At 42.0% G+C, this 25,669-nt stretch overlaps 2 protein-coding genes across 7 annotated transcripts in view; both read right to left on the bottom strand.

The window, feature by feature from the left end:
* The window catches only part of SERPINB8 (serpin family B member 8), a 54,903-nt gene extending 31,607 nt beyond the window's left edge, over positions 1-23,296 (bottom strand). For 2 of the 4 annotated variants that reach the window (XM_030925807.1, XM_030925806.1), the window contains exons 1-6: positions 23,142-23,265; positions 14,740-14,917; positions 13,276-13,413; positions 10,961-11,078; positions 9,104-9,246; positions 7,575-7,727 (exon numbers count right to left, since the gene is read on the bottom strand). In XM_030925807.1, coding sequence (XP_030781667.1) covers positions 7,575-7,727; positions 9,104-9,246; positions 10,961-11,078; positions 13,276-13,413; positions 14,740-14,907 — 720 coding nt within the window. In that variant the 5' untranslated portion in view covers positions 14,908-14,917; positions 23,142-23,265. Of the gene's footprint in view, positions 1-786; positions 3,303-7,574; positions 7,728-9,103; positions 9,247-10,960; positions 11,079-13,275; positions 13,414-14,739; positions 14,918-23,124 lie in introns of those variants that run through there. The other 2 variants (XM_030925805.1, XM_030925804.1) reach the window with 2 other exon arrangements.
* Positions 23,246-25,669, bottom strand: part of LOC104682234 (serpin B6-like) — a 56,672-nt gene continuing 54,248 nt past the window's right edge. Inside the window, exons 7-8 of one of the 3 annotated variants that reach the window (XR_004055652.1) lie at positions 24,426-24,528; positions 23,308-23,336 (exon numbers count right to left, since the gene is read on the bottom strand). Coding sequence is in view for 2 of the 3 variants with exons in the window: in XM_030925801.1 (XP_030781661.1) it covers positions 23,285-23,336 (52 nt within the window). In the remaining variant the exon portion in view is untranslated. Of the gene's footprint in view, positions 23,337-24,371; positions 24,529-25,669 lie in introns of those variants that run through there. The other 2 variants (XM_030925801.1, XM_030925802.1) reach the window with 2 other exon arrangements.

Here is a 25,669-nt window from a genome sequence, read left to right as displayed (position 1 = left end):
TAAGCATAAACAAAGAAACAAAATGATCAAATGGACTTCATCAAAATCAAGAACTTCTGCTTTTTAAAGGCACTGTTATAAAAATGAAAATTGAAGCCATGAGCTGGGAGAAAAATGTTTGCAAATCCCATATATGATAAAAGATATGGTAGTCATATCATGAGATTTCTCAAAATACAATAAGAAAACAAAAGGCTGGGTGCGGTGGCTCATGCCTGTAATCCCAGCACTTTGGAAGGCCAAGGTGGGCAGATCACCTGAGGTCTGAAGTTCAAAACCAGCCTGGCCAACATGGGGAAACCCTGTCTTTACTAAAAATACAAAAATTAGCTAGGTGTGGTGGCACACGCCTGTAGTCACAGCTACTCGGGGGGGCTGAGGCAACGGAGAGATACTCTGTCTCAAAAAATACATAAATAAAAAATAAAGCAGGAAGCAATAAAATATTGATGAGACACTTAAAAAGACATTTCATCAAATAACATAAATGAATGGCATATAAGCACGTTTTTTAAAATGCTGAACATAATCGGGCATTAGGGAAATGCAACCTAAAACCGGTACACACTGAAAGTAACAACACTGGTAGCACCAAGTGTTGGTGAGGAGGCAGAACAACCAGAACTCTCCTAGGCTCTACTGGGAATGTTAAATGATACAACCACTTTGGAAGGCAATTTGGCAGATCCTTAAGAAGTTAAACTTACACCTTCCATATGACCCAGCCATTCTACTTCTATGCATCTATATACAAAAGAAATGAAGGCATATGTCCCTACAAAGATGTATATACATAAATGTTCATAAAAACTATATTTTCAATAGTGAAAATCTCAGTAACAACCTAAATGTTCATCAACAGGTAAATGTGTTAATCAACAAATCATGGTATATCTATAGAAAGAAATGTTACTTACCAATAAAAGGAATAAACTATTGATATATACAGTAACATAAATGAATCTCAAAATAATTGTAATGATAGGAGTCATACTACAAAGCATAGATGATGCATGGTTCCATGCATGTAAATTTCTTCGAAAATGCAAATTATTCTATAGTGACAGAAAGAAGACCAGTAGTTGTCCGAGCAGATCAGTGGTTGGGATGGGACGGGGAGAGGGAGAAGGAAGAGTGAGAAATTACAAAGATGCAAGAAGGAATTTGGGAGTATGATAGATAGGTTCATTATCTTGAATACAGGGATGGTTTGTTTCATGGAAAACGTGTCAGAACTTATTGTATAGGTTAAATACGTGAAATGTATTCTGTGTCAATTGTATTGCAATAAAAGTATAAAGTTTTCTTCAAATTAGAGGTGGAAGTGAGAACAAAACTCACAGATGTATACCTTTCAGTCCTGTGGATTAATTTTTGGCCAAACCTGCTTTGGAAAACAAGATCCCTGAAATGAATGTGGCCTCACAGAATATATCCTAGCTTGGTCAAATTTCAGGAAGAGCTGTAATATGAATGGTTCATGTAACTAACTGTCAGTCAAAAACAGAGTCAGGAGTAACCACTGTTTAGTCCAACTCATTAAAGAAATAAGAAAGCAGGCGGCAGTTAGTGGTGGCATAAATGGTGACATAAGTGAGTGTATAAACCAGTGGAACTTTCTAGGGACCAATGTGGAAGAAGTCTCAAAATGCGCTCAGCTTTTATCTCGACAATACTATTCTTAGGAATTTTAAAAAATATATTAAGGATGTGAGCAGATATTTAGTATATCCAAAACAGTATCATATGTATTTATTATTAATAATCTATTATTTATTAATAGAAAAAATTTTAATTAAACTGTCTAAAATTAGATTCAATTATAGAAATCCAGCCACACAGTGGAATACTATGCACATCAAACTGATGACCTGGAAAGATCTTAAGAGAGGTTTTTCATAAGTAATGGAAGAAATAAGCTACTGAAGGATATGATTAACTTGTAATAAAATGCTTGTGTTTCTATTTGCATACATATAATAGGAAAGATGTATATCACTATTAACAGCAGTGATTGTTGTGTGTTGGAATTGTGGGTGACTTAAATTCTTTTGGAGACTTTGCTGTAGTTTCCAAATTGCTGCCACAATACGATTTTATTTTTAAAATAAAAAAAGTAATGTATGGAGGTTCTTTCTTAAGGGTTGTGCTTGAGCCGTGTTTGAGCATATATGATTAGTTAGAGGACTCAGTGGCGTGCTGTGTAAGTTCCTTTGATATTTTGTGTATTTCAGAGGGAAAAGGAATAGAAAGGACGGCATAGCAAGTTTCAGATATTTGCCTCCTAGCTCAGTCCTGAAGTGTATTGCTTAGTGTCTGAACTTGTATCTGAGGTTTATGGAAAGATAAGAAGGAGCTGTTTTCATTACAGAATGTGTGAGACAGGGGGCATGCAGAGCTGTCTATGCGACAGTGACAGAAGCAGACCACTATTTCAGCTGCATGTGACACACAGGGTGGCTGCAGCTTTACTCTGTAGGGTTTGCCCTTGGCTTTGTGTGCAGTGTTGCCTGGGCACTGGTCCCTGTTCAGCAAGGCAGTGGTGGTGGGCAGAGCTGGGCGGATAGAAGAGCACATAGAGGGCTGGCTCCTGAAGCCCTGAGATGCTCCTTAAGATCCCCTGAAACAATGGGCACAGACTTAAGTGAAGGCAAAGGCAATGGGAGGCACCCCAAACACTCCGAAACCAGCATAGCCTTCCCAGGCCCAAATTTCAGGCATCTGTGGCTTCAGTTATTCTCAGTGGCTCTGGAACCTCAGCAAAGACATTCACACACTATTCAGTGCACATGCTTTATTTTGGCATTCAAGCCACTGCACCAACTGGGTCACACGGAATGTTAATTAAGGCAAGGTAGGCAGAAGGAAAGGAGGGCATGTACAGCAATTGCTCCTCTTTACGGAGAAGAGAACCTGCCGCAGAAAAAGATGCAGTTGGTTTTGTGGTGCCTGATGAAGAAAAGGAAGGGGCGGTCTGCACAGAATCTCGGCTCCACTCTGCTACACCGGGAATTCCTGACCACAGCGGTGGCTGCGGCAGCCTCTGTGCCTTCCTCATTGACCTCCACAAAGCACTTGTGGGCAACCCTGGACACAGGCACATTCTTCTTAGTTGACATTCCAGAAAAGTCTGCCTTGGCTTCATCAAAAGCATCGATCATTCCTAACCTTCGAAGGAAAGGCTCCAAGTCATAACTCTCCTCCAGCTTTAATCTAGGAAGGAAAACTTGAACCTTACTTTTTGTCAACTTTTCTGAATTTGTCCAGGCTTTGAATTTCTCATATGTAAGTGCTTTTTCCACCTAGGATAAGAAAGAGCCAAACCTTAAAATTTAGATGACAATAGCCTGATACCCACACACCCCTCCACTAATGACATGCAACTAGATGGTAAGTTTTGGTCCAAGAAAATCTACAGATATTTTCTTTTATAAACACCAAGATTTTCTCCCAAATCTTCATATTTTCTGAGTTTTATGGAGACAAGTGTAAAAGAGCTAGTAAACACCTGAGACAGGCAGAAATTTTTAATAAAAACAATTTGTACCTAACTCCTTTCAAATGTTAAAAACATTTTTTAACAGTTTAGAAACTTCTAACCAATTCATTACATTAATCTTCACGCAGTACATATTACTGTGAGTGTGAGAGATTGTTTGACAAAAGACAAAGAGCACGGCTCAGAACTCTGCTTCTGAGTCTAATCAGGGGACTATTCAGGGTTAAATCAGAGAGCAACTCTTACAGAGCAAAGGAGAGGGAATTGGGTTTCATGTGAAGATAAAGGGAGGCATGAGAAGGGAGCACGAGATGAGAAATGTGGAATTCAACATGACTTCATCTGGTATCCTTGTTTGTCCTCTGCCTGTCCTGGAGTGAGCTTCAAATTCTTCAAGATCCATCACTCTTTCTATTTATCTATCAGGTAGAAAGAAAAAAGGGAGAAGGGCCTTCCACTCGCATCTCCCCTTCCCTTTACCAACTGGAGCCCAGGTGGGTGCTCTTCTCCAATGAGCATTGTTTTGATTTTGACTCTATTTCTAGACTCTCCTAATTTTCTCATAAGTGGCCCCAACAGATGTCATCCCTGACTTAGGGCAGTAACTTTCTGATTCCAAAGGGAAGCCAGGGAAATCAAGCAGCCCACCCTCAACATCCTGAGAACTTGTGTGCCAGAGCTGGTTCCTATAGATTGTTAAACCCTTCATAGCCTAAAGTCAGCCATGGTGGGAGTATTTACCATGTCATGAGAATCAGCAAACTTTGTAAATGAAGGCTACTCCCACCTCCCAGAGCTGGTTTACCAGTGCACTATTAGTCTTGCACCTCTTACCTTGCAAGTTTACCTTTTGCCTTCCTGGACTCTGCTCCTTTTCTGTCATAGTAAGACTTTTCTCTCCTCTTGTATAAGGTAAATTTCCCACTTGTACTTTAGACTTTTGCTATTCATAGTGTGGTCCCAAGCATATGTATCACTTGGAATCTTGTTCCAAATGCAAGACCTCAGGCCACACTCCATTGAATCAAAATCTGCACTTTAACAAGATCACTAGAATCATATATGTGCATTAATGTTTGAGAATCACTGCCCAGATTGATCTCTACCCTCTTCCAGGACTTTTGTGCAATAGTCATTGGGCTTTCAAGTAGATCTTCCATGCAGAATAAAGAATAATATTCCAATTGACCAGACGGATTCACAGCTGAATTCTACCAGAAGTACAAGGAGGAGTTGGTACCATTCCAATCAATAGAAAAAGAGGGAATCCTCCCTAACTCATTTTATGAGGCCAACATCATCCTGATACCAAAACCTGGCAGACACACAACAAAACAAGAGCATTTTAGACCAATATCCCTAATGAACATCGATGCAAAAATCCTCAATAAAATACTGGCAAACTGAATCCAGCAGCACATCAAAAAGCTTATCCACCATGATCAAGTGGGCTTCATCCCTGGGATGCAAGGCTGGTTCAACATATGCAAATCAATAAATGTAATCCATGACATAAACAGAACCAAAGGCAAAAACCACATGATTATCTCAATAGATGCAGAAAAGGCCTTTGACAAAATTCAACAGCCCTTCATGCTAAAAACTCTCAATAAATTTGGTATTGATGGAACGTATCTCAAAATAATAGGAGCTATTTATGACAAACCCACAGCCAATATCATACTGAATGGGCAAAAACTGGAAGCATTCCCTTTGAAATCTGGCACAAGACAGGGATGCCCTCTGTCTCCACTCCTATTCAACATAGTGTTGGAAGTTCTGGCTAGGGCAATCAGGCAAGAGAAAGAAATTAAGGGTATTCAGTTAGGGAAAGAAGAAGTCAAATTGTCCCTGTTTGCAGATGACATGATTGTATATTTAGAAAACCCCATCATCTCAGCCCAAAATCTCCTTAAGCTGATAAGCAACTTCAGCAAAGTCTCAGGAGACAAAATTAATGTGCAAAAATCACTAGCATTCTTATACACCAGTAACAGACAAACAGAGAGCCAAATCATGAATGAACTTCCATTCACAATTGCTTCAAAGACAATAAAATACCTAGGAATCCAACTTACAAGGGATGTAAAGGACCTCTTCAAGGAGCACTACAAACCACTGCTCAGTGAAATAAAAGAGGACACAAACAAACGGAAGAACATACCATACTCATGGATAGGAAGAATCAATATCGTGAAAATGGCCATACTGCCCAAGGTAATTTACAGATTCAATGCCATCCCCATCAAGCTACCAATGACTTTCTTCACAGAATTGGAAAAAAAACTGCTTTAAAGTTCATGTGGAGCCAAAGAAGAGCCCGCATTGCCAAGACAATCCTAAGTCAAAAGAACAAAGCTGGAGGCATCACGCTACCTGACTTCAAACTATACTACAAGGCTACAGTAACCAAAACAGCATGGTACTGGTACCAAAACAGAGATATAGACCAATGGAACAGAACAGAGCCCTCAGAAATAATACCACACATCTACAGCCATCTGATGTTTGACAAAGCTGAGAAAAACAGGAAATGGGGAAAGGATTCCCTATTTAATAAATGGTGCTGTGAAAATTGGCTAGCCATGAGCAGAAAGCTGAAACTGGATCCTTTCCTTACTCTTTATATGAAAATTAATTCAAGATGGATTAGAGACTTAAATGTTAGACCTAATACCATAAAAACCCTAGAAGAAAACCTAGGTAATACCATTCAGGACATAGGCATGGGTAAGGACTTCATGACTAAAACACCAAAAGCAACAGCAACAAAGGCCAAAATTGGCAAATGGGATCTAATTAAACTAAACAGCTTCTGCACAGCAAAAGAAACTACCATCAGAGGGAACAGGCAACCTACAGAATGGGAGAAAATTTTTGCAATCTACTCATCTGACAAAGGGCTGATATCCAGAACCTACGAAGAACTCAAACAAATTTACAAGAAAAAAACAAACGACCCCATCAAAAAGTGGGCAAAGGATATGAACAGACATTTCTCAAAAGAAGACATTCATACAGCCAACAGACACATGAAAAAATGCTCGTCATCACTGGCCATCAGAGAAATGCAAATCAAAACCACAATGAGATACCATCTCACACCAGTTAGAATGGCAATCATTAAAAAGTCAGGAAACAACAGGTGCTGGAGAGGATGTGGAGAAACAGGAACACTTTTACACTGTTGGTGGGACTGTAAACTAGTTCAACCATTGTGGAAAACAGTATGGCGATTCCTTAAAGATCTAGAAATAGAAATACCATATGACCCAGCTATCGCATTACTGGGTATATACCCAAAGTATTACAAATCATGCTGCTATAAAGACACATGCACATGTATGTTTATTGCAGCAGTATTCACAATAGCAAAGACTTGGAATCAACCCAAATGTCCATCAGTGACAGACTGGATTAAGAAAATGTGGCACATACACACCATGGAATACTATGCAGCCATAAAAAAGGATGAGTTTGTGTCCTTTGTAGGGGCATGGGTGCAGCTGGAAACCGTCACTCTCAGCAAACTTTCGCAAGAACAGAAAACCAAAAACCGCATGTTCTCACTCATAGGTGGGAATTGAACAGTGAGATCACTTGGACATGGGAAGGGGAACATCACACACCAGGACCTATTATGGGGAGGGGGGAGGGAGGAGGGATGGCATTGGGAGTTACACCTGATGTAAATGACGAGTTGATGGGTGCTGATGAATTGATGGGTGCAGCACACCACCATGGCACATGTATACATATGTAACAAACCTGCTCGTTGTGCACATGTACCCTAGAACTTAAAGTATAATAATAAAAAAAAAGAATAATATTCCAATTAACAATATATTTAGAACTCTCTCTTCTTAGGTTCATCAAAACTTGTCTACTCATATATGTATACACTCAACAGAAAAGCATGAATATATTCACCAAAAGACACGCAATGATGTTCACCCAGCACTACATGTAATATCCCCAATTGGAAACTCCTCAAATGCCAACTGGTAGATGGACATAAAGAAATGAGCTCAGCTGGACTCCACAGACACTCAAAGACTCATTGCCTGGAGCTTACCACAGCGAGGTCCGTGTCATCATCGGGAAGCAGAATGACCATGCTCAGCTCCTCTTCCACATACGGCAGCTCCAGGACCTGGGTGTACACCTCGTCCACATATCCCATTTTAAATTTAGCTTCCTTAAACATCATCTGCACTGTCTTTTTTTCCTAATAGAAACATGAAATTAAAATTAGATCACTGAAAAATGGGCATAATTTACTAAAAATAGGATACATCTAACTCACAGAAACTGTAGGTGTGTATAATTTCTGTTTCTGCACATTTATGCTGATAGATATAAAATCTTCATTAGTACATCTTAGTATGAATAGAACAAACTATTTTTCCAGCAAATCAACTATTACCGGGTGAGGAAAAAAAAAAAAAACAGTTTGGTAAATGGAGAAGGACATAAAAATCTACATTATTCTTGGAAGAAGTTGTGTTTGCTTTTTTGAGAATATTCATAGAGAAGCTTTCTCATGGAAGCTTCCAACTAAAAATTATTTATTGAAATTAAGGTAAATATTCAGGCCCTTGGGCTGAAGGATCTGGTTGGAAAAGATGTACAGTACAAACTCAGAATTAAAGTTGCCCAGTTGTAGAATTGGTTTTATGGCTTTGGTTTTCTTGGGAAGGGGACCTTGAAGAGATGTGTAAGGTCTGCTGTTTTTAAAGCCTGCATCAAATATATTTTTAACTTTCATATCTTTGTGCAATATGAAATTATCAGGTTGATGGATGTCAAATCCCAAGCTAACAACTATTGATACCAGTCATTTTCATATTCAAAAGGGAATGTAAAGTTAGGGCTTTACATCTGCTAACATTTTTTTCTTGTGTTCAGGATTGTATAACGTTGATTTTTAAGGGAATAAATAGGCATAGTTGCCACTGATATTGCAAAAAGGTATCTAACTAGCTATAGACAGTAATAGCATCATGCAAACACAATTCCAAGGCTTAGAAGAAATTCTCCTCCAATCCAAATCATATGACCAGAGATGGAAGATAGATTTGATCAAAGATGGAAAAACAAAACCATCAGTACCAAAATTAGTTTTGTTTCTCTCCTCCTTCCACCATTAAAGACATACAGGAGGCATTAAATTCATTCAGAAAAAAAGCCAGGCACAGTGGCTTATGCCTGTAATCCCAGAACTTTGGGAGGATAAGGCGGGTGTATCACTTGAGGCCAGGAGTTTGAGACCAACCTGGGCAATATGACAAAACCTTGTCTCTACAAAAAATACAAAAATTAGCCAGGCCTGGTGGTGCACCTGTAGTCCCAGCTACTTGGGAAGCTAAAGTTGGGTGATCATTTGCGCCTGGGAGGTCGAGGCTGCAGTGAGCTGAGATTGCACCACTGCATTCCAGCCTGGGTGACAGAAAGAGACCCTGTCTCAAAGAAAATAAAATAATATAATTCAGAAATAGATTAAAATCAAGATCATGTCAAATACATTATTCATCTTTCTAAAAGAATATTTCCTGTAATATTACTTTAAGAAAGTAGCAGTGTATCTGAAAACTCTTTCCCTACCTCATTGGTTTTAAAGAGCATTCCCCTTGTGTACTTTCTGTCAAATTGCTCATTCCACTTTCCCTTGAAATAGATGGCATTCACAAGGACCAGCTTTGTCAGGGGATCGACTGCCCCAGCATCCAGTACCTCTGAAATCTTACCTATAAAGAATATGAGAGTTTATTGCAATTTGTGGGAAACAAGCATTATTTTACAAAAATCCCTTTGACGCCTAAGGCAGAGGCTTGAGAGACAGCCTGGAGTTCTGTCTTTCTGGCCACCCGATGAATTGGGCAATGGTGTTTAGCAGTGTGGCATACACAGTGCATCGTTTGTGCTTAAGAAAAAAGCCTTGAAGTAGGAAGGGCAACTATCATTTTGCCCTCAATTTACGGATGTAGAAATTCAGGATCAGAGCATTTGCCAGACTTTTTGCCGAGTGCACACAGGTGACAAGTGGCTGAGTTGAGAACATCACCTCAGAGTCTTGATTCTGACTATGGGGTAGTCAACCTTGGCACTATCATATCCAAGCCTCACCACTATTGTCATCTTAAGCCAAATAATTCTTTGTTATGGGGGCTATCTTGGGCATTGTAGGATGTTTAGCCAGCAGCATTTCTTCCTATTTTGACAACCAAGACTGTCTTCAGCCATTATCCAATGGCACCTGGAGGGCAAAGCCACCCCTAGTTGAGGATCATTGCTCTATACATATATTCTAACCTCATCAGACAAGGAAAGGCTTCCAAAGGATGAGAGAACACAGACCTGGCAATGGGAGAAGGCAGCCTCTCTGAAAGGGGTGAATGGGGCAAAGGAATTAGGGGGATGGAATAGAGAGGCCCAAGTTGAGCTGTCCAATGAGAGGGTAACAAGGTCATCTCCAATGTCCCCTCCAGCTCTAATATTCTGGGGGTCCGCCTAAGGGAAGGAAGGGTATAAGCAGCCCTGGAAGAGAAGTGACAGGTATAGCGCAGTGGGGGGAAGGTGTGGAGAAGCTTCTAGATTCCTCAGGTGACAGTACTGATAGAACAACTAGAGAGACCACTGGGCAGATGACGTATGAAAACACGAAAGGCTCTTCCCTTCCCCTGGTAATTATTTTATTGGCTTTCAGTAGAACCACGGGCATTACTTCTGTTAGACACACAGTGGTTGTGACATAGACGTCGAATGGATGCAATAATGAGGGCTAGGTTGGCCCCTGAAACAACTGACTTAATTCCTCCACTGTTTACAAGTATCTAAATTACTTGCTAGGTATTTAGGATGCTTTAAAGGATGCCTCCCCCTTTTTCCCTACTGAAGTAAAGAACTGGCAGAAATATTTCTGGTGGGACGGAGTGTGGTCTGGGCAGGGAACACTGCAGGCTCCATGTTGCTGCACATCCAGAATAGGGAGCAAATTCAGAAAAGGCCGCACTCTGAGAGCAAATGTAGCCACGGCCAAGTTAAAAAGGAAGGAGAAGGCTGCAGATCAAACTACTAAGTTGTCCCCATGACCACGGGGAGGAGATAACATGAGAGCCCTCTCTAAGCTGCAACTTAATTGAATGCCATTCCATCTCCGAGCATGGAAGGGCCTCTCAGATAGAAGATGAACAGGATTCCAAGGAGGAACTATTTTCCAGGGATTTTCCAGCATGGTCCACAGGGGAGGAGGTCTGAGATTCAACATTAGTTTTAGACATTAGTACTTCATGATCTGGTAAGAAACGACAGAATTGCATTGTTGGCCTGCAAACTCAGCAATACACACAAACAGGCTTGTGGTAAGCAGGTCACAGTGGCAACCCCGTGGAGGTCCCATCCCAGCCAATCTCAGCCTCGCTGCGTAGTAATTCCAAATCCACAGAAATGAAACTGTCTCACCTTCAGTCTTTTCTGCCACCCAGTCATTTATATGTTTCCTGCACTCTTCTGTGTCTTCAGCAAAGGACAACTCCTCCAGCTCTGCCTGATAGAACTTCTGACAGGATTCTTTAAAGTCCTGCAAACACAAAACACTGAGTTTGGTCTCATTTGGTAAAGGCTCCCACAAACGCAAAAGCATTTTGCTTTCTCTTACTGCGTTTCTGCCATAAGTGCTTGGACAGGTCACACTGTACTTTATGGTACATGCGTGCAATTAACGAAAACCTATTCTTCCCTGGTACTGGGCAAAGTGCTTGGTTTGAGGAGGTCCACAGCCTGAGAAGAGGCAGCTGAGACACCCAGACACCCAGACACTGACAGGACATCATGAGCTGCCACTATCCACATAACAGCCCAGAAGCATCCTGTCAAACACTGCACTGACTTTAATACTGCTTCCCTCACTAGGCAGTCTAACACACTGTTACTCATTTTGCATCACCAGCACAAACTACAGTATTGTGGTTTGGGGTAAATGAGAGGCTTTATAAGGGAACTAGATTGTTAAGAAATCGTATTGAACTGCAAAGAAGGAAATAGCATTTTAGATCTGGGTCATACGGTTGGTTGGAAGAATACAGAGCAAGGAAGGCCCCATGGGAATGGAGGGTGCTAGGCCTGGATCATAGTGTGTATGTGCAACTGGGTTCATACATGTGCGTGCATGTGAACATCTGTGTGCATGGGTGCATATGTGTGCTTGTTCACCTGCATGTGTGTGGATTGCATGCATGTTTGTGTGTGTGTGCAACTGGGTTCATACATGTGCGTGCATGTGAACATCTGTATGCATGGGTGCATATGTGTGCTTGTTCACCTGCATGTGTGTGGATTGCATGCATGTTTGTGTGTGTGTGCAACTGGGTTCATACATGTGCGTGCATGTGAACATCTGTATGCATGGGTGCATATGTGTGCTTGTTCACCTGCATGTGTGTGGATTGCATGCATGTTTGTGTGTGTGTGCAACTGGGTTCATACATGTGCGTGCATGTGAACATCTGTATGCATGGGTGCATATGTGTGCTTGTTCACCTGCATGTGTGTGGATTGCATGCATGTTTGTGTGTGTGTGCAACTGGGTTCATACATGTGCGTGCATGTGAACATCTGTATGCATGGGTGCATATGTGTGCTTGTTCACCTGCATGTGTGTGGATTGCATGCATGTTTGTGTGTGTGTGTGTGTGTACACATGTATGTGTGTTTGTGTGTATCAGGAAGGGGATTAAGGGAAACAGTGGCAGGGAAAGAGCCTTGAAATGTAAGTTGGGGTCCAATCAGAAAAGGCCTATACCCAATACATTAAAACCCAGATAACTCACCTCACAAAAACCTGGCTTCAGATATAACGGGCCTGGAAACTGGCTCCCAGCCTCTGTCCATTCCATGTTCTCAAATACTTTAATTTCGGCCAAATAAAGGGGATATAGAGGGAAGGAAGAGACAAGCCACCAAGAAAAGTAGAGGTGGGTTCCCTGTGTCCCCAATATTATAACAGGAGAAGATCAGGCTAAAGTTCAAAAATGAAATGGATTCACCAGGAAATTCCTGGATCCAGAGTCACTTTCTGAGGTAGATAAACCCAGAGCAGGCAAATTCCGGGAACAGCACCCAGCAGCTACCAGAACAGGGATGTGCTTGAACCTTAGAGGAGCCCTCTCAGAACCTCCAGCCAATAGGATGGCCCAGTTTGCTGTGATCGGTTCACTCATTTCCAGACAACATCACCCTGCACATTACGTGGCATAATTTTTGAACCTCACTGATTGTACTATGCCAGGCCTGACTAGGGAACCTTGGAATTATATGCCTAAGTAAATGGGAACTACTTAAATTTAAAACCTCAGTTTTATGAACAGATTTTCATTTTAGAAAGACAATTGTGTCAGTTGTAGATGCAATTCAGAAGACGGGGGCAAATGTAAGAGAATTTGAGAGGCTATCTCAGCAGGAGGCAGCCCAATGACCACACATGGGACTGGGGAGGAGCTCTGTACAGCACGTCGAACGATGTAGTCACTCAGGCATGGGGAATTAAGGGGGAGAAGCAGGGCTGCGTGCAGGAGAATTGACATATTGGGATTGATAACAGGGATGGGTGTATCAGAAACAATTTACAAAGGATGTAATTCAGAAGCCATCATAAAATCTAAAATTGTAATTTCAGAAGTGTAATTCCAAGCACATTTTAAGTCAGTACAGTTATACTTTACTTCTGTAGTCTAACTTATTTTCAATTTCTTTTTCATCAATATATGAATACTACTTACTGGAAGGAAATCACACGTCTTTTCTCCAAAGAGCCTGTTGGCAGTTCTAAGCAAGTACTGAGTGCCAGTTCTGTTAACTTCACTGAGAAGTGACTGGAAACCTTGGTGAATATTTCCATCCTTGTATAAACAAAGTGCCTGGAAAACAGAAACCAACACTGACTTTTAACACTGCCATTATACTCTCCCAAAGAGCTTCCTCCAAACAAACCTGTGTACTAAACAGATCACACAGGATCCTACTTCAAAAAGGTTTGGCCTAATTCTCTAGCACAGGGTTTCTCAACGTGGGCAATGTAGCACTGACACTTGGGGCAGGGACACTTCCTGGTCTCATATAAGCGTTGTAGGATTTTTGCAGCACTTCTGGCTTCTATCCACTAGATGTCAGTAGCACCTCTCAGTTACGGGATCTAAAACTCCAGGCCTTGGCAAGGGTCCCCAGGAAGGAAAAATTCACCCACCGACCCCTACCTCCCACCCACCAGTGAGAACCACTAGTCTAGCAAATTTATTCATCCCAGCAAGGCACTGTGCAATAATTCAGGGGGAAGGCAGAGCAGAAAAAAGTAACTGGGATGAATTACGACTCAGGTAATACAAACAAAAGCAGCAATAAGGCTAAAAATGTTTCATCTGCAATTTTACAGTTCTCCAGACCATATTATAAGTTAAACGTCAAGTCAGAGTGAGAATTAAGGTTGTTTCTATATCTCTCAATCACCTGCAGTCCAAAGCCTTACTCCTCCAATCAGTTGAAAGAAACAATCACAGAAGGATGTCAACTGGGGTCCCTAGGTGCATTTTAGGAGATTGTCTATACACCCCTGATATTGGTGATAAAGTGACATCCATTTGGCAATTATCTCGGATATTTTCACCAATAGTCAGAGAGCTGTTCCTAAAGTATTATCTCCCACCTCGTTTGTAGATAAGGTTATATATACATCACCAGTTTGAATCAAACAGCTTATATATTCCTCTAAATCACTCCAGAAGATATAAGTCTATGCTTGTATTACATTCCTTTCCCAGGATGCAGAATCATGCACTAAAAATAACCCACTTAACAAAAAGTTAATCTAGGCAGCTGCATGTCTATTTAAAATATAATGTTAGCAAAAGTTTCAAATGTAACAAGGTTGGAATATTTTGCCTTCTTGCGGGACAGAATGATAGTTTATCTTACTTATCAAAGGTGTGAATTTGCCAGACTGTACTGATGATCTGATCTAGAGAAAGTAACTCTATGGCTTGATTTCTCTCATAAACATCGGAGGAGGTGATCCGTCCAACATATTTCACCTTTCTACCTCTTTCTGCTCTTCTCCACTGCCGTGCTGCTCCCCCTTCCACCTCCAGCTCCACAGGCTTTCATCAGCTGGAGCAAAAGTACAGAAAGACAATTCGATGGAAGCACAGGGAAACATGCCATTCTCCTTCCTTTGCGACAAGCACACATACCTGGGACATCTGGGCTGCGGTGCTTCCCTTTGCCCCCATGAAGACCATGGCCAGGGTAGAGGAGATGCTCATGGGAGAGAAGAATACGTTTCTTGAGTTGTCCTCTTCCCCTAATATTTTAAATAAGCTGATGGCAAAAGTGCCATTTGCTTCACAGAGGTCATCCATCAGGGAAGGTCTGCATCAAAGGCACAGCACAGAAAAGCACATCAGCCAAGCCCTCCTGTGGCCACACATTCATTCGTCCCTGAGTCAGTAGACACTGAGGTGGTAAGTGGAATAACTACCCCCCAAAAGACTCCCACTCCTAATTCCCAAAACGTGACAACATGATCTTCCTTGGCAATAAGGACTTTGCAAATGCTACTCAATTAAGTATTTTGAGACGTGAGATTATCCTGAGTTATTCCAGTGGACTCAATGGAATCATGAGGGTCCTTATAAGAGACGCAGGAGGGTCAGAGTCTGAGATGGAGACATGAGGACGGAAGCAGAGGTCAGAGGGGTAGGGGCCACTGATGAAGGAATGTGACCTCCTTGAGAAGCCAGAAAAAGCAAGGAAACAGATTTTCTCCTAGAGATTCCGGAAAATAATATTGCTCTGCTGTACCATTTTGGACTTAGGACTTCCAGACCTGTAAGATAATAAATGCGTGTTGTTTTCAGCCACTAAATGTGTGGTAAAGGGTTACCACATCAATAGGAAACAAAAACACTGGTTTATTCATAAAATAGCCAATCTCAGGGCCCATGACTGGTAACCCTCTCAGCAACAGGGGCACAGACACTCTCCAAGACCTGCTTACTTGCTCCCTTGGTGTAGCAGCAGCCAAAAGGTCTTGGTGCAGACGGGTGTGGTGGTTCACACCTGTAATCCCGGCGCTTTGTAAGCCTGAGGTGGGCAGATCACTTGAGGTCAGCAGTTTGAGACCAGCCTCGCCAACAAGGTGAAACCACATCTCTATTGAAAATTCAAAAATTATCCAGGCACAGTGGTGGGCAACTGTAATCCCAGCTACTCGGAAGGCTGATGCCAGAGAATCGCTTGAGCCCCAGGAGGTGGAGGCTGCAGAGAGCCAAGATCGTGCCACTGCACTCCAGCCTGGGCAACAGAGTGAGACTCCATCTCAGAAAAAAAAAAAACAAAAAACAAAAAACAAAACAAAAAAAACAAACAACAACAACAAAAATCTTGGTGCCAGGCACTGTTTTCAGCACTTTCCATTATCACCCAACAACGCAAGAGGTCAGTACAATTATTGCCCCACTTTAGAGATGAGAAGACTGAGTGAGGTTTAGTAACTCATTCCAGAACCCTCAAGTAGTCATAAACACCTGGAACCCACAGTTTGATTCCAGAGCCTGAATTCTTAATCATCACACAAAATCCCCCCATTGCTGCTAATTATCTTTCAGTTTAATGTCTATAACATAATCTATAAAGAATGTTCTCAAACTTATAAATGTAATTCTTTATCAATAAAAACTATTTCTGTCATCACGTCCTGTGAAAATAGCTAGATTCATTTCACCAAATGTGGAGAGTTTGTTTGAAATAGGCTGACCTAAAATATGGGGCTACCGGAAAGACAAAAATACATTACTTTTCAAGGTGACTCCAAAAAGATGTCCCATTTTCCCCAAGAGCTGCTGAAACTGGGTTATGGAGTTGCAAAGAAAGCCCATAGGTGTGGATATAAAATATGAAGCCCTCATCTGGTCATCGGGTGAGCACTTTTAATTAGGTGCATTGATTTTTGATTCCTCCTGGCTAAGAGAGTCTTAACATTCCCCTCAGCTTGAATAAACTTTAGACAACCCAAACTTGACTAAGTAAACAAACTAAACAGGCTTCCTCCTGCCTCTAGGCCCTTTCTTCCTTTTTCTTAAAGCATTTTATTTAGAGAACTTGTCGTTGTAAATTCTTTATCAGCCCCTTTGAGATGTAAATCTTTTTTAAATGCTTCTTGCTAGTTTTACATCCCAGAACAGGTCTTTGTTTACATCCCAGGACAGTCTTTCTCAAAGACCTGGAAGCCATCCCTTTGAAATGTAATTATCAAGAAAGATATCATCCCTATCAACCAGTTCTGTGGAAGGGAGAAGCCTAACGGAGGGGGGCACCTTGCTTGAAGTGCTAAAAAGCTATTACAGCTTACTATTAATTATTATAATTTTAGTACATTTTTTTGAGACGGAGTCTCACTCTGTCGCCAATTTTAGCACATTATTATAAGTCCTACGTTATTGTTCATTTCTATCAAAGCTTATAAAAACTTGGGCTATTATTTCACAAAATACTACAGTTCACCAACTCATCTCAAGTTCCCTGAGCCTTTTTGCTCTTACAATTGAGAACATTTGGGAAAATAAAAGGACAAATCATTATCTACAGTCTCATGATCCTACAGGATATTTTTTTCTATTATCATTTTTTTCATAAACATGTATAATTTTTAACTGAAAAAATGTAAAGTCAAAACAAGAAAAATATGCTCCAGTTTTGAAAATCAGCAAATGAGCAAAACAAAAAGTCCTGGAAACTATATCTAGAGATATAAATCATAGCGCATGTGTTCATTTCTATAAACAGATGGAGCCTTATCCAGTTTCCCAGTGGCCTACAAAGTGCCTGGTACAGCAGCTTTGAAACTGTATCCCTTTACTGGGGGTCTTGGATGGGTCTTCTGGGTCTCTTAGGGCACAAGAGGAAAGGGGAATTGAGTGGCTGAGAGAGGGAAGTGGGGAACAACTGTATTAACCAAAGTATCTTCACTGTTGGATGTTTTGGTTCCTCCTAAGATATTTTGCTTACTCCTAAGATATTTTTAAACAGAAGGGTGTCTCTTACTTAAACACAAAAGTGAGCTTATATTTTTTTAAAAGTGTAAAGGCAACACTCTAAATATAGAACAACAGTCTAAAGCAGTGCAAATTCTTTAAAGTTTAAAATAAATGTTAGTGCAGTTCAGAAAAAAACAAGTAGGGTTAGGGTTATGGTTAGGGTTCAAAAAACTAAGTAAAATAAATGTGAACCAAGAAAACACAATCATGGCATAATTTGCACCATAGTACTCTATACTTAATAGGTTGTTTATCATGGAACAAAATGTTCTGGTTCCTCACTATCCTCACATCATAAGGCCTCGCCAGAGCTTATACTAGGCCCTGCAGATGTTGGAAGGCAGAGGAGTCTGTGCAGGCAAGTCCCGGGGTCCCTCATGATCTCATCTTTCACTTGAGGACATTTCAGAGACTGGGAGGCAGAAAGGAAGTCAAACTTCATAGAACTGGGCCCACCAGAAGGTGGCACCAAAGAAACTTAAAGATGGAGAGAATTAGGTAAACTGGGTAAGACAGAGACACAAATAAATTTGGATTTGATCCAACCTTAGCATAAGAGCTTTGGACTCAGGGTGAAGCAAGCATGAACTTAGGTTGGGCTGTGTGTGTGTAGGTGTGTTTCATCATCCTGTCTGAACTACTGAATCAATAGTTTCAGTAGTTCTGAATGAACTGAACTATTGCATCAATCTCATCTTTACATTTTAACTGCTCTTAGTTGAAAACTGCTACTTCTGATTTCTTCCATCTTTCCTCTTCCTTCATCTCATGTCCCCACTTCCATTCCTTTTCAACACTCAGGTGCTGGTCAGTATGTGGCATTTCCCATCAATATCTACCCTGCAGCCACAGTACACATGCATGCACTCACATACAAGTGTACCCCCTTGGCCTTTGCCCAGGTCAGAAGTCAGGCAGGGCAGAAAACCAGGTAACAGAATGACTCTTCCCCCCGTCTTCCTCTCAAATCTCATTTGGACATTATAGCTTTTAGAAGGATTGGAAGTTTAAACAAAATGGATTTTACCCAATATATCTAAAAAGCAATTAATTTTAATACAAAATAATATTTTAGATGTCAATGCCACAATTAGATTATGATATAAAAAAACAGGAATCAAAAGTTTTTATTTCCAGCCAACCAAATAAATTGCCATTAAACTAGTTTTTCCTTTACAGGCGAACAAACAAGGACAGAGGCAATTAAATACTGTCTGCGGGACTCACAGAAAAAGTGAGAGTCAGCCTCAAAAGCAAGCCTTACGTTTCCAAGTACATGATATTGTTCTCCTCCTGGGAGCCCCAAATACCTATGAACTCCCTCCTCCACTCCCCCTCCCCATACAACATCCAAAAGTGAGTCTACTCAAAGAGCATTTATGTAAAATGTTCATTACCTGTTTTGGGAGGAGACAATGAAAAATAAATGCCATAATCCCTTACCAGAAGCTTACACCCTAAAGAAGACACACATATAGAAATGCATAGTTTCAAGTAGGTCAGGTGCTCTGGAACAGGATAATTTTCAAAGTACTAAGGAAGTCCTCAGAAAAGAAAAAAAAAAAAAAAGAAAACCACCTTTATAGAATCCTGGAAAGACCTTCCAGAGAAGCTGGCTGAAGCTGGTTTTAAAAGCTGGGCAGGCCAAGCTAATTTATAGATTCAATGTCATCCCCATCAAGCTACCAATGACTTTCTTCACAGAATTAGAAAAAACTACTTTAAAGTTCATATGGAACCAAAAAAGAGCTCACATTGCCAAGACAATCCTAAGCCAAAAGAACAAAGTTGGAGGCATCACACTACCTGACTTCAAACTATACTACAAGGCTACCATCACCAAAACAGCATGGTACTGGTACCAAAACAGAGATATAGACCAATGGAACAGAACAGAGGCCTCAGAAATAACACTACACATCTACAACCATCTGATCTTTGGCAAACCTGAGAAAAAACAAGAAATGGGGAAAGGATTCCCTATTTAGTAAATGGTGCTGGGAAAATTGGCATATGTAGAAAGCTGAAACTGGATCTCTTCCTTACATCTTTTAGAAAAATTAATTCAAGATGGATTGAAGATTTAAATGTTAGACCTAAAACCATAAAAACCCTAGAAGAAAACCTAGGCAATACCATTTAGGACATAGGCATGGGTAAGGACTTCATGACTAAAACACCAAAAGCAATGGCCAAAAAAGAAGCCAAAATAGACAAATGGGATCTAATTAAACTAAACAGCTTCTAAAAAGCAAAAGAAACTACCATCAGAGTGAACAGGCAACCTACAGAATGGGAGAAAAGTTTTACAATCTACCCATCTGACAAAGGGCTAATATCCAGAATCTACAAAGAACTCAAACAAATTTACAAGAAAAAAACAACCCCATCAAAAAGTGGGCAAAGGATATGAACAGACACTTCTCAAAAGAGGACATTTATGCAGCCAACAGACACATGAAAAAAAATGCTCATCATCACTGGTCATCAGAGAAATGCAAATCAAAACCACAATAAGATACCATCTCACGCCAATTAGAATGACGATCATAAAAAAGTCAGGAAACAACAGATGCTGAAGATGTGGAAAAATAGGAATGCTTTTACACTGTTGGTGGGAGTGTAAATTAGTTCAACCATTGTGGAAGACAGTGTGGCGATTCCTCAGGGATCTAGAACTAGAAATACCATTTGATCCAGCCATCCCATTACTGGGGATATACCCAAAGGATTATAAATCATGCTACTATAAAGACATATGCACATGTATATTTATTGCAGCACTATTCACAATAGCAAAGACTTGGAACCAACCCAAATGTCCATCAATGATAGACTGGATTCAGAAAATGTGGCACATATACACCATGGAAAACTATGCAGCCATGAAAAAGCGATGAGTTCGTGTCCTTTGCAGGGACATGGATGAAGCTGGAAACCATCATCCTCAGCAAATTATCACAAAGACAGAAAAGCAAACAGCACTCATAGGTGGGAAATGAACAATGAGAACACTTGGACACAGGGCAGGGACATCACACACCAGTGCCTGTGGGGTGGGGGGGGAGGTGTGGGGGAGGAATAGCATTAGGAGAAATACCTAATGTAAATGACGAGTTGATGGGTGCAGCAAACCAACATGGCTCATGTATACCTATGTATCAAACCTGCACATTGTGCGCTCGTACCCTAGAACTTAAAGTATAAAGTTTTTTATTATTAAATAAAAAAGAAACAACCCAAATGTCCATCAAAAACAGAATGGATAAATGGATTGTAGTATATTAGTATAATGGAATACAGACCAATAAAAACTAAAAGAACCACAGCTATAAGTTCTTCTAGTTTTTGACGTGGACAATTCCCACAAATAATGTATTAAAGGAGCAAGCCACAGAGTAATGCAGTATTATTCCATACACATAAAGTTCAAAACCAGGCTAAACTAAATCATTCTTGATGCATGTGTACGTAGTGAAACTGTCAAGAAAAGCAACGTCGTTATTACCGTGAAACTCAGGAAGGTGGGGATACAGAGGAGAGGGAAGCGGATGTGATGAGGGAGGAGGGTGTCATCAGTCGGGAAACAGGCAGGGCCTCCATCGATGACAATATTCCAGTTATTAAACTGGGTGATGGGTTGTACTGCTGTTCTTTATAATTTAATACACATTTTAAATGTTCTTTTGTATTTATTCCATAGGTAATAAAACGTATTAAAACCACATATCAAAAAAATAAAAAATAAAAGCTGGGCAGGCATTCCATGGGTGGTGAAATGGGGGATGCAAATAATAGGCTGAGGAATTAGCAGGTGCCAAGAATGTGGCAGGAAGACAAAGGGCATTGTTTGTGCGGTGTCCCTGGAGTGGGTTTCCATGGTTTCCTGTGAGCCACGTGGTAGTAAGACAGGATGGATCCTTATGCCACATTTAGGAGTTTGAACTTGAGATTATGGTCTGGAAAGTCATGCATGGTTTCTAAACAAACGTCTTATATGAGTGCACTGGGGCTTTGGAAAGACGATCCGGCTCGGTATTTGGTCTGAAAAGAGGTTGGGGAGCTGGCAGGTAGGCCACGGTGGTCCATGGGCCAGGGACTGCTGGGGATTCTCTGAAATAGAGAAGTGGGGGCTGGAATTGCCAGGCAGAGTGACAGCTCACACAGGGATACAAAGCAGGAGGGTCAGGTCCCGAGGTGCCTAGCTGTTATAAATTCATACTTAGGGTGGGTCATGAACCATTGGAATTTTATATGAGGAGTCAGGTTGGAATGGGGAATATGACTTGTTTCATTTGAGATGTGTGGAACACACCATACCAGGTAAACCTGTAACAAAGACAGCCAAGGATGTTTGTAAACACAATTAGGGACTGGGGATGAGTAGACGGTCTAGAGCCAGAGACCTGAGGCCACCAGCATCCCGATTCCGAGAGGTACCATGAAAATGGATGAAACTACGCAGAATATCTAGTGGAGGCACAAGAGAAGAAATCCACCTATTTCTGGGGCATTTCCAACATACGGAAGTAGTAAAAGGAAGAGACAGAGGAGGGCGACGGAGAGAGAGCCAGCGCGCGGAAGGGAGACTTCGACCCAGCCATCAGGATGTGCTGGCAGAACTGGGAAGACGAGTCTGCCCCTCCGAGGGGACCCAGGGAAGAGGGCGCGGTCTACGCTGAGTCCGAGGCAGGGCTGGAGGGGCCAGGAGAGCAGCCCTGGGTGAGGCCGTTTGGAATGCGGAGGTCTCAGGAGTGGAGCAGCAGCCAGAGGACTGAGAGTGTCTGGAAAGTGAGGAATTGGTTAAAGTAACGCCGGTGGGTGGCTGCGACAGAGAGGGGCGTAGGTGAAGAAGCACCCACCTCCCAAATCCCGTTTGAGAGGAAGCAACCAATGAAGAAAGGAATATGAGAGATACAGAAAAATGAAGGCAGGGATGGAAAGAACGGAGGGAGGGGACAAGGAGGGAAGGAGAAGGTGCAACCAATATGCTGTAAGCACAGGGGCAGGCATGGGTGCCAGGGGAGCAGGGACTCGGCGCCTCCTCGGTCTACCCCAGGCGCCCCGGAAATTCCAGGCCCGGCCGCCAGCGCTCCCCGAGCCTCCTTCGCAGCCGGGGCTCCTCCCAGTCGCCCTACCCCGGCTCGCGCCCGAGCTTCCGGCGCTTCCAAACCCACTGCTCGCGTCACCCGCCGCTCCCACCAGGCAGCAAATCGCAGGCCGAGAAACAGACGCTCCCTCTCCAGGGGCAGCTTCCGAGTCAGGGAGGGTCTGCGCGCTCCAGCTCTCTGGGCCGGGCCCTCGGCCTGGGCCGGGTCTCTCGGTGGGGCTCGGGACCCCGGCTGGTGCCAGGGCGACCCCCACAGCCCCGCGACTCTCTTTCCCGGCCGCCTCCCACCGTCATTCCCCTAGTTCCTGCCCGCCTTTGCCTCGCTCTGAGTCCTGCTTTGGCCTTCCTCTCTCCCCCCTCTCTCCTGCGCTCCAGGGAAGAGGTGGCCGCCGCGGGAACCTGGGCACCTGCATGCCTGCCCCGCCTGGTACCTGGGAGAGGCCCCCACCTCCTGCTGCTGCTGCCGCTGCTGCCTCCGCTGCCGCCGCTGCCTCCGCTGCCGCCGCCGCTGCTTCGACTATTCCTCCTTTGTGGATGCTTCACGTCCGCCTTGATTGAGGGCAAGGCTTCCGGCAGATGACTCAGAACCGTTCAATTGCGCTGGCCTGTGCAATCCCCTAATTCTTTGGGCCTGTGTGGATGTCTGCGGGCACCGGAGAGAGGGCCAGTGACTGGTCCTTGGAGGGTGGTTGTGGAAGGCTTTGCTCAACAGGAGATTGGTTTGTTTTTCTGGGTTAGTATGTTCAGTATCCGTGTTTCGGGTGTGTGTGTGCAAGAGCACTCTCAAAGTGAGGACTTAACTTTGAAAATTAACTAAAGGCAAAATCAGAGGTTAAAGTTGCTAAAGTCAGCAGTTTCCAAGCTGTTTTGGCGTGACACCCATCAACACAAGTTTTGACACGCATCCCCAATGGATCGCTATGAATTTATACGTAATAATGTGCTCAATACTAATGTATTCTAAATGCTATAAAACATATAAAATTTAAATTTGGATTGACAGCAGTGATGGGGGGAAAGGTCTCAGGAAATGGACTGATTTAAATGGAATAAAGACAGCATTGGTTGTACTTACTAGACCTTGACATTTGATTTTCAGTACATATACTAATCACTCAAAGATATTTGATTGGAATCTAATTAGTAAAAATCTATCCTCTTGAAACCAGTTTTTAAAAATAATTTAAGTTTTGGCTGGGCGTGGTGGCTCACGCTTGTAATCCCAGCACTTTGGGAGGCCGAGGCAGGCGGATCATGAGGTCAGGAGATCGAGACCATCCTGGCTAACACGGAAACCCTGTCTCTACTAAAAATACAAAAAATTAGCCGGGCATGGTGGCGGGTGCCTGTAGTCCCAGCTACTGGGGAGGCTGAGGCAGGAGAACGGCGTGAACCCGGAGGCGGAGCTTGCAGTGAGCCGAGATCCCACCACTGCACTCCAGCCTGGGCGACAGAGCAAGACTCCGTCTCAAAAAAAATAATAATAATTTAATTTTTATATTTCAACAATTTGAAGCCCACCGAAACTATTCTTTTTGGAAGATTTTTATGAAGGTTAGAAACCTACATTTCCAAGTTTTTAAAGTTTTCTTATATGAGAATTTTAACATTTTTTTAACAACAAAATCATACAATTATGGAAAAATACCCCAGGAGGGGTTCTCAAAATGATGACCCCAGACTCTTTCAAAAAGCAGTTCATTTCTCATTCATGGAAAAGAGGCACATTTACCTGAAAGGCATTCAATTGTATTTTTTTCAAAAACGTTTGCTAGGCATTCCACTACTGACAGCCTCTTATCACAGAAAAGGTCAGCATAGCAGGGAACAGTAGCCTTTTACAAAAGAAAAAAAAATGCAAATGTGTAATTAATTGCTTTCTTAAAGTACACTTGTTGTAAATGATGAGTTGATGGGTGCAGCAAACCAACATGGCACATGTATACCTATGTAACAAACCTGCATGCTGTACACATGTACCCTAGAACTTAAAGTGTGTATATATATATATGTACACTTGTATGAGATAACAAGAAAGTCAGCATTTTTCAAAAGACTGATGGCTGCTTTCCTGCTTATTACAAAGTATTATAAAAGTTCTGCTATTTAACATCCCAGGTTTTTGTTTTTTTAAACTGCAGTGATACCATCTGGTGGCAAGCATTCCTCGCAATATCTTGCTGAAAGTGAACGCACAAGAATGCTACTCTCAACCCTATTTTTCATGAAACAGTGCTCCTCAGTGTCTGTGTAAAGGTTCAAAGAACCAAGTTTTGGTTCAAACCCAGTTATCCTAGATCCCAAAGTCTGTGCTGTTCTGCTTCCAGAGAGGAACTGGGCAGGCTAAACAGGAATTAGAGATAGACATGGACACTCAAGTTTAGAACCTTACAGAACAATTTTGAAAAGTAATCTTTGCCACTTCAGGTTTATATTAAACCCCTACTTTTCAGAGGGTTCTTACTCTGGAAAATCTTTCAAAAATCTCAGCCCTAACACGTCTTGGACTGAACATGATTGGGATAAAAAGTACACAGGGACTATTTCTCAGGGTCTCAAGGCAAATGGTGGTGAAGGGAAGGTCTTAATCTGAAACATCAATACCACCAGGGTTTCCACTCTACTCCCACCATGGAGGAGTGGCCAACTGTCCCCTTGACTAGATTTAGCTTATCCTAACCCTCTGTTTTAAGGAAGGAAGTAGACCTCCTCCTTCCTCCTTCCCAGGACATAAGTGCATGAGTAGCCTTCGTTCCTACATCCTTAATTTCTTCACCGTTTTGCAAAGTCTTAGCATGTAAATATGCTCAGTATCTCACATACTAAAAACAAATGTGCTTTCTTTACCTTTTATACCTTGTAGCTACCACCTGGCTTTTTCATTTTTCCATTCACAGTCAATTTCTTTATAAAAAGTGTACCCATAGGCTGTTGCCCTTTTTTCACCGTTAACTGACTTTTGACTCCACCGCAGTT

This window comes from Rhinopithecus roxellana, chromosome 21, assembly GCF_007565055.1.
Source record: "Rhinopithecus roxellana isolate Shanxi Qingling chromosome 21, ASM756505v1, whole genome shotgun sequence".
NCBI classification, from domain to species: domain Eukaryota; kingdom Metazoa; phylum Chordata; class Mammalia; order Primates; family Cercopithecidae; genus Rhinopithecus; species Rhinopithecus roxellana.
The sequence above is the reverse complement of the archived record's forward strand: the minus strand, read 5'-3'. Positions and strand labels throughout refer to the sequence as shown.